The 16,984-nt window shown below is 36.9% G+C and overlaps 2 protein-coding genes across 2 annotated transcripts in view; one reads left to right on the top strand and one right to left on the bottom strand.

Annotated features, from left to right (window-relative positions):
- Positions 1 to 16,984, bottom strand: part of LOC128682856 (probable cytochrome P450 303a1) — a 108,508-nt gene that overhangs the window by 32,653 nt on the left and 58,871 nt on the right. The gene's annotated exons all lie outside the window — the stretch shown is intronic.
- The window catches only part of LOC128682858 (Krueppel-like factor luna), a 76,189-nt gene continuing 62,636 nt past the window's right edge, over positions 3,432 to 16,984 (top strand). Inside the window, exon 1 of the mRNA XM_053767814.1 lies at positions 3,432 to 3,612. Coding sequence (XP_053623789.1) covers positions 3,511 to 3,612 — 102 coding nt within the window. The 5' untranslated portion in view covers positions 3,432 to 3,510. The remainder of the gene's footprint in view (positions 3,613 to 16,984) is intronic.

Here is a 16,984-nt window from a genome sequence, read left to right as displayed (position 1 = left end):
GTATGTAGGTTCCCTGGGGAGTGTAGTTGCGCACTAAGAGAGGATCTTTTGAAATTCCACCCCGAAGGGGGTGAAAGGGGTTAAAAATTTTTTTGTATGAAAGTTGTACTCCGTTGAAGCTTGTGACTTGAAAATTTAGATTTTAGTTGTTTACGACAACTTAACCCTCAACCCCTTTCAAAAGGGGGGGTGAAAGATTGTATGGGACTTAATACAATTTTCAAGATAAAAAGCTGAAAATTGGCAAACATCTTCATAATTTTTCTCAAGGAATGACCAAGATTTTACTATAAAATTCACGCGGGCGAAGCTGCGGGCAAAAGCTAGTATCTATAAGTCCATATCTGTAGGTTCTCCACATCTGTGTTTAGTAAATAAATAAATGAATATTCAACAGGTGAACATCACGTTGAATATTCATATCCCAAACGTAGCATTCCTTTCAATTCAACTTCAACTTCTAGAGGATTTGTTGAATTTGTGTTTGGGTACGATCAATCGATTGTAAATCTATTTGACTAGCACAAAGCTTGTGAATTGAAGCTTGGGCTCAGCTATTTGATGTTTAAATAGCGTTCTGGCGACTGCCGGCAGTCGAGCGTTCGGTCATTAGGAACGAGAAAGAAACTTTTTCTATTAAAATTTATTATTTCGCTCGCAAATGCATTTTTTCATTCTCGTATGTGATATGCTTAGGAAAAACGGGTTGCACTCCGGGAGTGCCGGCAGGCATGGAAACTTGAATATTAACGTTGTGTCCTGCAGGCCTACCATCAACTTTTACAACCGATTCTAATGCAACTCAGTTCAACTTAGGCACCTAAAATGAATCGCATTCTAAACTAAAAATTAAGTCGATCGATGATACGAATTTGCGATGCAGTTCAGTTTAGGTCGTAAAGTGGATCACGTTAAGAGATGATGGTAAGCCCCCTGACCTGACGCGAGTTTAACATATAAATAAATAAATATATTGGGACAAATCACACAGATTGAGCTAGCCCCAAAGTAAGTTCGAGACTTGTGTTATGGGATACTAACTCAACGATACTATATTTTATAACAAATACACATATAGATAAACATCCAAGACTCGGGCTAATCAGAAAAAGATCATTTTCCATCATGACCCGACCGGGGATCGAACCCGGGACCTCTCGGTTCAGTGGCAAGAACTTTACCACTGCGCCACCGAGGTCGTCAAAACATTTTTTACCCATCACAAATCTGCCACTAGATGGCGGTAAGTAGTCGTAAAAGTTATGTCAGATGCCTTTGGGCGACTTGAATAAAATTTGACACCAGTGTTAGCAATAACACACTCGATATGATGACAAAAAGTGCACAACGCAAGTTTTATCTATTGCTATCACATTTAGAAAAACCACATCGAAATGTCTGGAACAAAAAGGCATTCATTATATTCTTTCTGTTTTCAGCATCAATTGACGACGACCAAGTTCTGGTTAAGCCTTTTTACGGCAAGTTTTACAGAAATTTGACTGTATAGTCAACAGCAAGCACATCAAGTTATCCTTTATGGTGCCGGTAATAGCGGCGAGTTTGCAATGAGTTTGGGTAGGTTGACGTGCTGTTGACTGTACACTTCTATGTGGGACCGTCTTGCTATTGGAATATTATAGAAAAGTGCAATAAATTATATGCAATTAATTCTCCATTCCTTTGTTTCTCTCTCATCTCTCCATATTCCCGGATGCGTTCGGGGTTATGAAGCCTCGAAGCCCTGGGTCAGCGTAAAAAATTACCTTAATATTTTAAAGAATCGCCTGTGATTTTACAACCTGCCTGATATCAATCCCTCCTTGTGTTATAATCGTTTATCAACTTCCTACGTATATCCCTCAGTCGCCTCGTACGACATCCACGGGAAGACATGGAGTGGTCCTATTCCAGGGCGGAACCACACGATAATCCCTACTCACTGTGCCGCAATGTAAATTTATAAAGTGGTGCTTGTCCCAATTAAACACCTGAGTTTGACACATGTAAACCGGCCGGATTCACGAGCGATATTTAATAAAATCATTTTAATTTGCCATCATCGCGTTCAACGTGTTCCCATTGTTGGAAATATTGTATTACATTTGGAGAGAAATGATTTTGAAAACAATACTAATTGGGTTGACGCGAAATATTGAAATTTATAGTTTACTAGCCGCGCCCGGAGGCTGCGCTACCGTGGGAATTATGGGATAAAAAGTACCCTATATGTATTATTCCAGGTTATATTCTACCCGTGTATTAGTGATAATGTGGCGTGTGGTTCCGCCCTAGAATAGGACCACCCTATAGTCAAGGACTAAAGGACACAGCGTAAGCAGTGGATAGGCATCAATGACGTTCCCAAGGAGCGTTGAAATCAATTAATCAATTTTAAAGTTTTAATGTTACTTTTTAGGTCAACCGCGGGGTTTGCGGCGTCACAACCCCGAACGCAGTCTGGAACATGCGGAGATGAGCCAGTCACAAATTGACAATAGGTAAGAAAGAAGTGAAGGTTGACGATGGTTAACGTCAGGAATGCTGGTTGGGTGGTCCACCTCTTGGGGTTTTGAGGGAAGTTGAGGACTTGATCGGTCTCTCATCTGACCTGTTCTCGGTTTCTTCCTTAGCCTTTGAGCGTCGGGGCCCGGGGTCTGCTAATGTTGTGTGTCATATTTATGAGCATAATTAACATCAAATTGGCTCACTTTCAGTTTTTCGTCTGTGTTTTCGGTTACTTTGAAAGTATACAGTAAACTAGCTGGCGGACCCGGCTTTGCTCGGGTTAACGATAACAAATTATATACTTTTTCTTCCTCAGGAATCACACAGCTATTGGTGAAAACCGTAAAAGAATTCGTCAGGTTGTTTTTGAGTTTAACGCGTTCATACAGACAGACGCGACAAGGGGACTCCTTTTTAAACAAAGTAGGTTGGTAGGTAACCTACCTATGATGTATAGGTGGGTTAAAGATAAAATTCCACCCAACTAATCAGTTAAAAACTTAACTTCTTTACTGCATATACATAGCGAAAAACTAATATTCTCAACGGGAATTTAATTCTATCACGTCGTGTTTAGGCGCACGGGCCCCTCAACATTGACCCACTAACCAAAAACCTACCTACTTATCGATTTGTTGTCCTTCCAAATTTTACGGGACCGACACGGGGCCCCGACGACGGTATCGGGACGACAAACTCCGCATTCTTTGACACTCTTCTAATCAAATGTCATCAATTTTACATTCAGATATTTAGTAATAACTATAAATCTTACGAATTACTATAATACCCTCCGACTTTAAGGATAAAAGGACGAAAAAAAGAGAAAGCCGTATGCGAGCTCCCTGTCGTTTATTAGGCTACGCGTTAGGACGCGCGCGGGGACGCCACGGCGTGCGGGCGGAGGGGCATACGTACGAGCAACTTCAGTGTACCCCTAGCAGCGCGGGAGGACGCGCGCGTCGTGTTGGAAAAATTTCGATCGGAGTCACATGTAACGCGATGGATGTCCTGCCGAGCGGCAACTTGTTCCGGGAGCTGCAGCACGTGACGGACACTGGCTACTTCGAGTACAAGGTGTCCCTGGAAGACAACTGGCAACAGGTAAGTGCTCTGCGAATAGCATGCTGGCGATCAAGCACATTAAGTATTGTTTAACATTTTCTGACAGTGGAACGGCCTCGCGCTTGCGTGTCGCGGTGGCGGCGGCTCGGTCGATTTTCAATCTTATCCAAAACGCTGACTTGGTCCTTTCCTTTGACTAAAGACAACCACCGCTGAGCGTAGATCAACCCGCTGTGCTTACGCCACAACTAAAAATAACTAATGTTATGAGCGGGAGTTTATTGGTATCGCTACAGACGTAAAAGCGGCGGTTACCTGGCAAGTAGGTACCGGTGGGTTACTAGTTCGAATCCTATTGGATTGAAATGCTCTGGCGTATCTTATCTTTGCGATAATGCATTTCTTGGACATGTACGGCGGCGACTTTGAAACAACCTGTCCAATCTTGGCGAAAGGTTATATTTACCTGAACAGTTTTGTTTATTTAAACTTTTTTGTACCTACCTACAGAAAGCTACTACCTATTTAAAAAGTTACACAGTTATACAATATGCATTATAGGCCAGTGACACGAGATAAAATTAAAATGTTCTTGTAAAAATCGAGAATCCCAAGAGTCGTCTCGGAATTGGAATTCGAGTTTCTGAAATAAAAGATCTTTGTCCGCTGCTTAAAAACATTGTATATTGTATGAAGTCTTTATAATATTATATACCTGAACCTTCCTCAGGAATCCCACTATCTGTTGGTGAAAACCGTATAAAAATCCGTGCGGTAGTTTTTGAATTAATCGCGATCATTCCTTAAGACAGACGCGACCGACAGTTCAGTCAAAAATTGGTTACTAAACTGGCAGAAACGAATACAATACTCTTGCATATAAGGTGTTTATAAATAATATATGTATTATAAAATAAAAATAAAAACAACAGCTGACCAGTTCGGCGGAATCCGTTCACGAGTTGATGCGAAGTTGAAGAACCATAATACAAAATAGAATGATTTCTAAAATATAAAACCAATGTAGGTATTTCTATGTGGATGAACAATGCTAAATGATTCATTGTGGTACATATTAGATGGATTGTACAGTAAGCCGCAAGTTACGCTGCATGGACCCTATGCCGCGTTGATAGCTGCGTATTTTCAATGATTGGGTAGGTTGATGTGATGTCGACTGTGCCCGCAGTGTATGAGAACGGCCAGTGTCGGTGCGACATGACTCACGCCGAATATCCTGCGATGGCGTCCATGTCATTTTAGTAAACAAGTGTTATCATCACCAACAATGTTGTAAAATAAACGTTTTTCTTTATTTAGGACTAGCTTTTGCCGGCGACTTCGCCCGCGTGAATTTCCCACGGGACAGTTATTTTTCCGGTACGACATGTACCTACCATATATCCTTCAAAGTACCTACTTACATGTATGCCAAATTTCAATAAGATTGGTTGAGTAGATAGAGCGTGAACAGGTAACAAACTTGTTTTCGCAATAATAATATTAGTTAGGAATAGGAAAAGCTATTGCCCGCGGCTTCGTCCGCGTTAATTTCGCCCGTCCGCTCATATAACTTGTATCTCGTGTTCTAAGCTAAAACCTACTTATATCATATTTTAAGTTAGACCATCTGCTAAACTGTGAAAAACGCATCAAGTTCCATCCAATGAATTTTGCGTGATGTGCACCAAACTATCGAGTACAGAGAGACAAAAAATATATACTTATATTATTTGCTTCCATGACCCTCAAACTAATTTTTCGTTAATATCTCCTATGTTTAGACAGACAGCCCACTTACAGTTTTATTAAATTATACGAGTTATAGAGATTATTTTATTTATTTATTTATTTAGCTAAATACAGCGGTACACAATATGTATCCTTTTAAAATATTTAGTAAGAAAAAATTGGCACTTACAAAAAATTCTTAGAGAAACACAATATTATCATCCTAAACACGTTGACTCACATTCGTCAATCTCACAAAACTGTAAACAATTCCTGACAATCGTACATAGATACTAACACAGCACATAGGTACCTACTTTATTTTGCGATTTCATTTGTTTGGTTTTATCTCGACTGACGGCTGTTATCAAAAACGTAGGTAACTTGTAAAAAATAAATCATATTATGGGTTGTATATGATCGGCAAGCCGTTTTGATTTTAAAAGATAAAACGTATTTAAAATGAAATTGTAAAGTATAAATATAATTAAATTACTTTTGCGTGTGTTTAATTGAAAAAGCGAAATTTATTTACGTGCAAAGCTTGTGGCTTTCATGTCTCAACCGCCCTATAATCTCCTGCCTACCTACATGACAAACGAAATTTAGTTACGTGAACAGTTGTACAGGTAATAAACAATGACTTACCATTTATAATAATGATTAGCCACTCGTCCCGGCTTCGCACGGGTGCAATATTATCCATATAATCACTACATTGTATGTTTAGATCTTTGAAACTACGCGACGGATTTTGATGCGAGTTTTAATAGATAGTGTGAAAGGTTTAGGTGTAAAAATAAAAATTTTTGCCCAAGCGAAGCCGGGACGGTATCTTATCTTGAATCTCTCTAACTGTTAAAAAAAACCGCATCAAAATCTGCATAACTTTAAATATCTAAATATCAATATCAAAGAATACCATACATAGGGACAGACAGCGGGAAGCGACTGTTTTATACTATGTATGGGATAACTAACGTATACAGAATGCGTATGCAGCACGTATTGTATGGAATCTTAACGCCTGCATCAGAACACGTGCGTGAAAATTACATATAATCATGCTACATACCTACGTGCTTCCCTTTAGCCCTCATAACATTTCTACAAAAAATCTTATTCACTGTTACATAACAAGTTATTGAAAAGTACCGTTTTCTTCGTATGCACTCGATGTGACAAGGCCTTTAAGACTTAGTCTTCTTTAATCCCACGGGAATAAATAAATAGAAATATATTTAAAAGCTTAAAATTGAATTGGGCTCCCTGTTTATAAAATAAAACGTGTATTGAATTTACGTAAGCCAATTTGGCTGTTCGACTGGGCAAAAAATTAAATGTTTTAAAGTATTTTAATAATGAAACACGATAAACAAATGTCACTTTAATTCATCCGTTTTATTAATTACGAGATTTACAATTTTTTTTTCGATCTCGTTAAGGCCTAAGTTTATATTAGAAATTATTTTTGACTTCAAATTCTGTGACGTCGCAATACATTACGGTCCATACGAGCTCAATATAAAATGTTTTTTGTCATTAAAAAAAAGTATCCGAATTGACCGGTTGGAGAATAGCCATTTTTTTAGTAAATTCAAATTCAAATAATTTATTCAGAAATTAGACCTTCACAGGCACTTTTTCTCGTCAATATTTATAGTTGTTTCTCACAAGCTACAAACTACTGGCATTACGGAACGACATCGTGCTGAGAAGAAATGCCGAAAGAAACTCATTTGAACAGTGTTGGTCCCTATCATGCCAGATCGGCTTACCATTATTGTTTCTTACAATGTTTTTTTTTTTCTTTCTAATAATATATAAAAGTACATAATGTACATAGTCAAAAGGTATATCAACACAGGTTATGATTGTGATCCGAGTGCTGATTATAATATATATATATATATATATCGATGTGACGCATGGGACAGCCATCGCGTAGCTCAACCATAATAGAGGGAACCTCACGACCCGGCCCACGACGCCACCTTATAGTACTTAACATTTGGTGTTACTTTTGTTCTTATTAAAGTATAATTACTCAAAATTTGTGATTTCACTTGTGCCTCCTCACTGTCATATTAAGTCCCATATATAAAACATATATAAAAGTAAGTAAATATCCCATATATAACACATAGATAAAAGTGTCTAATTTGACTTGATGGCGCTACAAAATTATTAAATAAAGCCTGTATTGTGTTTGTGGAAAGTCTGAAAACTTGCAGCTATATTTCAACAAATTGAAATACATTTCTTAGATAAATATCTAATAAAGCCATTTGCAAGTTTTCACAGCAAAATTTATCCGGACACAAAACAACAAAAAGCAAATAAAGTTAAATTTACGCAAGTGAAGCCGCGTGATATAGCTAACTAATTGTTGTGCTGCAAACAGTTGTTCGTCGGTTCACACACCCGTAACCAATCAGCGCGAATGGAGATCGACGATTGACCTGATATCATTGTCTTGCTCCACGGGTCTGATTGTCGTGTGTATCCTGTTCCTACTGCACAGTCGTAGGATCGACAGACAATACATTACAATTCCACTAATTAATTATGCAGCGGTGGTGCGACGCCAGCCTTTGAACCGAAAGGTGCTTGAATCCTCTTACCGGAGTATCCATCTGACTCTGAATGTTTACATCAACCACTATATATATATATATATATATATTGCTATGTCCGTTAGCGCATCACGTAGTGGGTATTTCATTCCACTTAACGACCACGACTCTGTCATGAGGAATATAACTGTAAGAGAATTTTCCCCTAAGGTCAGTATAGTACCATTCTATAGTACAGTGAACCGCATGTCAAGTTACTCTTTATTGACCACTATGTCCCTTGTAATAACGGCCAATTTGCAATGAGTTTGGGTAGGTTGATGCGCTGTCCTGAGATTTTTAAACAAATATCTCAGGATGTCCCGTAGCGATGAGCATTCTGTGACAAATTCAAACTCTTGAAACAATTGAAAAGCTTAAAGGACTCCTTTGTAAAAAAACCAAAGTCTCTGTGGAAATGGAAAATTGGATCTTAGTGGCTACACAAGTGCTACTTCGGTCCTCTTAAACGCTTTCGATCAAAACTTCTAACCACGGGGCTTCCTATCATTTCTTAATGCATTCCACTTTGCGACCTAAACTGATCTGCATCGCAAATTCGTACAATCAAATAAATATTTTTTTAGTACAAATGCGATTCATTTTAGGTTCCTAAATCGTTTTTTGATGGTAGGCCTGAAGGTAGGTCTTTTCAAGACTTTATTTTTTTTTTTCGCCCGTTATGTACTTATACATGTAATCTTTCAATGAAGACGAAACTCGCCTTCTAGTGTTTGTGCGAGCGATACCGTGACTAGTTTTTGATGCTTTACTGGATGGTGACAACGACCACGATCTGTATGATGCCGGCTCCTCACTATCGTCGAACTTGGCGGATTCGGCACACATTGCTGGTTTTTCATCACGATAAATAAAAGTACACTACATACAATGTTCATCTGTCCGACTTCGGCGACAGTGTGCAGCCGGTTATATAATAGATAGTTCGAGGAACCGAATGTCATCCTACTCATAAAGGTGCCTTCAAAGGGCAGGCCTGTAGAATGCCGGATGACCACTCAAGCCTCCTAAACGGAGGACCCGACGAGCGAAAACTCTTAAATGTCACTGTACATCTAGGTGGTGCGTATCACCCAGGTGCACTAAGTCAAATGTTTGTTCGGCTGGAACGCGTGCCCGCAGAATGTGACATCATCATGTCGACAAAGAACGTTTGTCCAAATAATGTAATATTGCTCGCTGCGTTATCTGCGAATTCATATTTTTTGTTAATATGTTTTTTTTTTACTGACGTCTAGAGGTTAATACTATGCAATTTTGTGGGCTGATTGCAAACGATATCTAAGGTTCTTCGATGGTCCCACCAGGATATTATAACTGGGTGGTAGACGTCAAATAAGTAAGAAAAAAATATCATTGACCCATATAAGCATTTGAGTTGAAATAAACAAAAGACGTCGGTTTTAGGAGGGACCTCGTCTCCATGGCAATTTCCCGGATCTTTTAAAATTTATTGTCGTCAAATATTGGAGACCTCATGTTTGTGAAATTTCAACGCGTATTTGTAATGAAGAAATGAACGTACACCACCAACGAAGTTGTTAGAAAAATGTTTTTATGCGTCCGGAGCGTCTAATGGAGGCGGGAAAATAATTTTCCGATGGAATAAAACAACGACAGAGGAAGTTATCCGTTTAGTTCATTTCATTGGTTCGCAGCTTCTGCACTGCGTTTTATATTCTAACTCGACGCGGTTACTCTTCGTGTTATTTTCCCAATTACTTTGCATCGTTCAGTCGACATTTCATAGGAACTGTAGCATTATAACACAGATATTTAACCGAGCAGGACGGTACGACAGGAAAAAATATGTTTGCGCTAACGTTCATTTTATTTCATTCGTGGTTTCTCCATTTTATTCTAGACTAGAGTGACTTTTTTTTATAATAAACCACCCGTCTCCTGCTACTCTCGCTCAGACGTCAAGTAAAACGAGGACGAAGTCGCGGGCGGCCGAATTTTGTTTCATCCCAAAACCGTATACCCCATACGATATAATGAGCGGATAAGATCTCGCAACCAAAAAATGTTTAGCATAATTTATTAAAAAAATGTGTTGTTTTGTCATACGGAGCAGTTAGACCACTGCCCGATTGAAGTAATTGAATAATTTAAATATTTTTTTTGTTTATAATACTCCAATTGAATTGAATACCTGAGAGCCGCAGAGGTAGAGGCAGACGAAGGAGGAGATGGCGGGAAGATCTCAACAAATTTTCGAAATAAATTCCAGACTGCTAGACCTAAACGGGTACGTGAGATACTGCACATCACTCACAGATTAATTTAAATATAAAAATACAAATGCAGAATGATGGAAAAAATATTTTATGAGCTGAAAGTAAAAGGATTGGTAAATTGGAATCATGAAGAATAAATATATGGTTGAAATTCAGTTCGTGCGTGTTCACACCACACGCCGTGGGATGTGAAAAAAAATGCTAAAAGGAAGAGAATTTTCTCATCTATAATGCTATATTTTCTCGAATATATTATTCATTAAAATATAACATTATTCGTGAGATAATCCTTTTATCTTGTTTTAAATCGTTTATTTCAGGTAATAAGTTAATATTAATGATAATGTTATACGTAATTAACTGGTATTTTTGTAATTATGTACACGTTGTAGTATAAATTATTTGCTGGTTTTAATTCGTGTTTGTGTGTCGAGATATTTCGATTTATAATATTTGCAATTAGTGTTAATTGTTACGATTGCCTTTTATCGCTATGCAAATGGTAAATCATAAGGATTAACGGATTACAATATTATTATATACTCGATGATGCCCAGGGCTTCGCTCCCGTGGGAATTTTGAGATGAAATATAACCTATAGCAATCTTGGATAATGTAGCTTTTTAATGGTGAAATATTTTTTGAAATTCGTTCGGTACTTTCAAAGATTATCCGCCTCAAACATACAAACTCACAAACGCTTACCTCTTTATAATATTTATATATATATTGACGTTCTACGGGTAATGAACGATCTATTATATGTTACGCATATTTCTATAATCTGTTACTCGAAAATTATTCAGATAAAAAATTAAACCACATAAAAACATAGTTCATAAAGTTAAAGGTACCATATTCGTGGAATGTTTATATTCATATAACTGAGTTCTCGCATTTTTTGACATAATAGAATATACATAATATTCTATTATGTCAAATAGCTGAGCGGATTTTAATAAAAAATAGTTACACTGAACTACATGGCATTTTGTGAGTAAAAAAAATAAATACGAAATACGTACCAGATTCGTATCCATGGTATTAGTAGGTACTACGTACGGAGCACCTACTAATTCCATGATCGTATCTAACTACAAAATCAATGGCAATCATAACTTGCACTTCATACTTCGGCTCCAAAAATAGTCTGTGTGGCAAGCCGTAATGCGTGCTATTTGAATACCAAGGCGAATTATGTTTATGGATCAATCGGTAGAACTGGGTTACATTTCCTTGAAAAAAAGGAATATATTTTAGCTTTTGTAACATTTCCTCACAGTACTTTGGAATCAATGGGAGTAATTTCGTAATAAGAAATGCATTCGGACGCAAAGAGAACTAAGGTGGTAGAGTGAAACGCAAAAAGGGCTTGACGTTATCAAGGTCTGTGCGTGCCAATGTTCAGATCACTAAGAATGTCGAAAACGGTGCGAAGTGGAGAAGAAAATAGGATTGCCGACCCTGACCATCGAAGCTTAACAGCAGAGGAAACTGGAATAATAGTGACGAGAGGAAGGATTGGACATATGTCCAGTTAAACCAGATAAACAGTCAAAAATTATTACTGAGCGGGTGCTGCGGTAGCAGCTGTTCAAAATGTGACCTTAGTTGAGCGGCTAATTGTATATAATTAACAGTAATCACTCGGGCTATCGCGACATACGGTTAGATAAGTGAGTATAATCATTGAACGCTTGAACTCTTTTTGACTGAAACATAACTCTAATGCAAGTTAAATTATTGTTTATTTATTTATACTACTGAGCAAGCAAACAGGCATGTGGGCCACCTGATGGGAAGTGGTCACCGCAGCCTAAGGGCGCCTGCAACACGAGGGTTATCTCACGCGCGCACGTGTAGGTGGATCCCTATGTGAATGATTGCAAATACTTCTAATAAGGTAAACTCGAAAATCAGGTCGTAATTTACAATGGACAAGTCTCAATTGTGACTCCATCTTGCAAATATTATTTCCATGAAATATTGATGGTTTGTTCCCGCTTAATCTGCGGGTTACCTATCTGATGTCCCATTCAAAATGTGTGACAAGTGGCATCCGAGTGACAAGTCTCGAGGCAGTCGATTCGGGTATTCACCATTCACAATTGCAAAATGGTTGAAGCTGAATTAAAAAAAAAGAAAGTAATGGTCATAGCCTAGATTTGACTAGATGCGACTGATAAGAGTTGGACGAGGTACGCAACGGGCATGGATGGATGACGAAGTAAAGGGGAGGCTAGCTAAAAAAAGTTATCATGTTATCGGATCAGATCAAAATATCAAAAGATTAAAATTAAAAAAGAAAATTTGTAAAAAAGATTATACTTGGTAGCAGTACACGTCTGAATCAATCGTGAATCCTTTTGCAAACGTAAGTCTTTTAGTTACTTTAAAACAACTCTGGATTTCCTTTTCAGTCTTCATTTTTAATTAGATCCTGAAACAGTGGCAATTACATGGCTGATTATGTGTGGCAATTACGCCTGAGATCGTAACCAAAATTACAATTTCCAGAATTAGTACGCGTACCAATCTGACACAAATAAGGTTAAATCTTGGTCTAGCCGTAATATTTTCACAAGCCACCACTCAAATAAAATCTAAATAAAATACTTCGCTCCCGTGGGAATTTTTAGATAAAATATAGCCTATAGCAAGATTGGATAACGTAACTCTCTAATGGTGAAAGAATTATTAAAATCAGTTCGGTAGTTTCGGAGATTACCCGCCTGAAACCTACAAAGTCACAAACGGATAATGTACCTTTCAATTACCCGCCTCAAACATACAAAGTCACAAACTAACAAATGCTTACCTCTTTATAATAATAGTATAGATAAAAGATTTAGTCTCTGGCAATCGCAATCCCTCACTAAATGCCCTAAAGCCACAGCTTAGTGACGTCTCACAGAGAATAACCCGATTCGTGTACAGTATTGATTTACCTGGCTTCGTTTGACTCTGAGCTGATTTCATGTTTCGCCCTTTGAGGTTTAATTTGTAAAAGCCTCCATTTGTCATGCACAATTCAGTGATCGTGTGTACTGAAACTTATTTGCTTTGAAATACATGTTTGGTAGTTGGGTGCAAAGCCTAAGTTGAAGCTAAAACATACCACTTTAAACATAAAACTCCGCGTTTTATTGCAAATACTATTATGGAAGCCTTGTCCTTTTATGATATAACTGCCATATAATTAAATATATATTGGGAAAAATTACACAGAGTGAGCTAGCCCCAAAGTAAGTTCGAGACTTTTGTTATATGGGATACTAACTCAACGATACTATATAACAAATACTTATATAGATAAACATCCAAGACCCGGGGCAATCAGAAAAAGATCATTTTCCATCATGACCCGACGGGGGTTCGAACCCGTGACCTTTCGGTTCAGGGGCAAGCACTTTACCACTGCGCCACCGAGGTCGTCGAATTAAAATAGTATTTTGGGTAATTATTTTCGTGGTTAATGAATGTGTTAATAACATTAACATTTGGTTGGCTATTCGACTTACTAATATATAAAATGTATGAACTAGTTGTACAACAGCCAATTTGATTCATTTTCAAGAATATTCATCAATAAGTAGGTATTGTAAAGATTTTTTACATCTTAAGATTCGTAAGAAAAAAATACGTGTGCCATAATTTACAACCTTAAAGTGAAAATATTTAATTTTATAACTAGCGACCCGTCCAAACCTTGCTCTGGTAAAAACATAATAAATTATACGTGTACACTTTCCTCGGGAATCTCACTATTTATTAGTGAAAACCGCATGATAATCCGTTCAGTAGTTTTGGAGTTTATCGCAGACGAACAGACAGACGCGGCAGAAGACTTTTTATAGTATATAAGAAAAGTAATCTAACCAATTAAACTGAGCAAGTAAACAAAAAGTGAAAACAATACGTTTGCTATTGAATCAGAATTTTCTTAATTTCCACATATTTTGAGTAATGATAAGAAGTACATAGATTCACGCAGTTTCTGCAAACCGCTATCTCCATCGGCGACAACTAACTTTATCAGTTATTTAGATAACAGCCGTTTTACAATCAGCTGATTTTGCTCGGAGTTTTTCACATTCGTTTCATTTCGATTTCTATGTTACTCATCGTGTACGTCGCTAAAATGGAGGAACGAAAATTAATTCGTTGGTTTTATTTACTTTTTTTTTTGACACTGTCATATTCGGTCGTGTTCAAGGTGATCTGCGATGAAGGTGAAGGTGATCTGAGCCTATTAGTAAAATAGAATAGGCAAATAATCTTTGTTGTGAAACCGTGGAACGTGGAATTAGTAGGAAGTTGTAAGAAAAACTTAGGTAAACTTTTTTACTATATCTCATAGCTATTTTTTTAATTCAACGGAATTTTAACAAGTGTAATTTTTATACAGATCATTTGTTGTTTACTAAATGGAAAAAAAACAGTAAAACATATTTATTCAGTCAGTGAAAATCAGGCTCCTTTCGTAAGTCTTCCCACGGATCAGATTCACGGTCAAAAATTCAACAAATAAACAACTTTATTCTTTATATATTTAACGAAATGTTTTGCTACCGTCTCGTAGACTTCAAAGGCATTCGTTATATTATTTCTAGACTAACGAAACAGACAAGCTACACGTTTTAACTAGAATGTAGAGTGTGTGAAGTTAGGTCAGGTAAAGTTTGGGGGCATATATCAAGAATCTTAGCCCTACATGAGATCTGACCACTTTTTTAAATATTTTAACTTTTAGGAAAAGGATAAACAAACTAGACTCGTCTTGGCAACATATTTACATGAAAGAAACGGGCATTTCTGATAATGAAAAATGATTTCCCAACTAATCGAAATAAGTTTTGATAATAAGATAATATAACATCTAATTATATTTAAATTTTAGTTTTAAATGAAACATAAAATTGATTTTAGGTTATTTTTCATTTCACTCAAATGTTTCCGTAATAATCTTCTAATCTACTTCCTAAACATAGATATTAGAATATTACCAACATAAATCTCTTCTTCTCGACCTTATCCCACTCATGTGGGGTCGGCACAGTATGTAAGTTCCTTCCATTTCGTTCTGTCACTCGTCATATCCATTGATACTCCTTTCCTGTTCATACTGTCCTTGACACGCTCCATCCATCTTAGGTCTTCCTCTATTCCTGGAACCCCCTTACTTCCATCTTTAATGCCTAGAACATTACATAAATCTTAAATTTTTGTTGTATATTTATTGTTATTACCATTGTCATGACTACCAAACCGAATTTCGGAATGTATTATGACGTATCTCTCTAATTTTGATCTCAAAGATTAGGAAAGAGTATGAGTCACATCACCGAGGTCCCGATGGTTGACCCCACTTAGTTAACCCATGTGGGGGGGGGCCTCCGTGTCAGTGCACCGTATTTTTTACCACGTAAAAAAATTGTGATGTGATAAGACCGAATGAAGTGGAAATATTTGCATTTAAGCAAATCTATAACTTTAAAAGGACATAGTGACGTAGATTCATGGATTTAGTAAGTGGCTAATCCCATGCGTAGCTTGTAACACCAATCGATTGTTCATCGATTAATTAATCGAGACTTTACTTTAAAACGGAAGTCTCGTCATTTGTTTATTTATTCCTACCAATTTATTTTCTTAGAATCCAATTCAAGTTTGTTTACAATACATTTTATTATATCTATAAATATGTTTATATTCAACAGTACTAGGTAAGGAATTAAAATATTGTGTTTATTCGTTCGGGCATAATAATCAGCTTTCAAATATAATGAAAAATATAAACAGAATTTGTTAAGAGTTATATGAAATTGGAAAATATTGGACTCTCAATCGTAAAGTCTTGTTGTGTTTTAGTTACAAACACAACAAGGCTTGTGGGCTGGAATTATGGGCAGGCTGACGAAAAATAAATCAAAATTTAAAACACTGTGTGAATAGATAGAACGGATGCAATGTAAACAAAAATCAGTTCGGTGTGTATAGCCCACCATTGCAGATATTTTCCTATTGAAAAGCGAATATTATTTGCTTTTGTTTTACATGCACAAAACAGGAGTGTGTTTTTTTAACGGTAAACCAAAAATCCCTTTGCCACGAAGGATTCAAAAGTTAGCTGACATTTTTGAAATGCCATTTCTGTTTTTATTGTTGAATTGTGTGTTTGAACAAAGTGTTTAGGTAATACATATCCACATTATCTATACATCCGTACTGCTATTATAAAGAGAAAAGATTTGCATTTTAATTTTTAATGAGTAAACTCAAAATCTACTAGGCCGATTTTGATGAAATTTGACACAGAGATAGACGAAAGTTTCATGAGTAACGTAGACTTTCTTTTTTGTTATGGTATTTCCTGAGCGAAGTTGAGGCAGCCCGCTAGTTGTAGTAGATACATTAAATTGTATAGTTATTTATTATGAACAAATACAAACAATCAAACAAAATGTAGTGTAAAGAAAACTTAATATACCACGTACAAAACACATGCAATTTATTATGTCAATCCTAATTATTTTTAAATGAGTGAATTCAGCGAATGTACATATGTTTTTCTTGGAAATTCTCAAACCAGATTGCAAAGAGCACTGCAAAAATAAATAAAAGGGCAGCGATTTCCTCCAGACAAGAATACACACACACTGTAACTAAAAAAAACCAAAAAGCCACTCCGTTTACAACTGTAAAATCTAATCACCTCAACTTTGAGGCTGTCAAGAGCTGAAACAATTCGCTGGCGACTTTAGAACAATGGAGCCCATAACAAGAGACAGTAAACTTTGTCCT

The sequence above is a fragment of the Plodia interpunctella genome, chromosome Z (genome assembly GCF_027563975.2).
Source record: "Plodia interpunctella isolate USDA-ARS_2022_Savannah chromosome Z, ilPloInte3.2, whole genome shotgun sequence".
Lineage (NCBI taxonomy): Eukaryota > Metazoa > Arthropoda > Insecta > Lepidoptera > Pyralidae > Plodia > Plodia interpunctella.
Note: the sequence above shows the minus strand (reverse complement) of the source record. Positions and strands in the feature narration are given on the sequence as shown.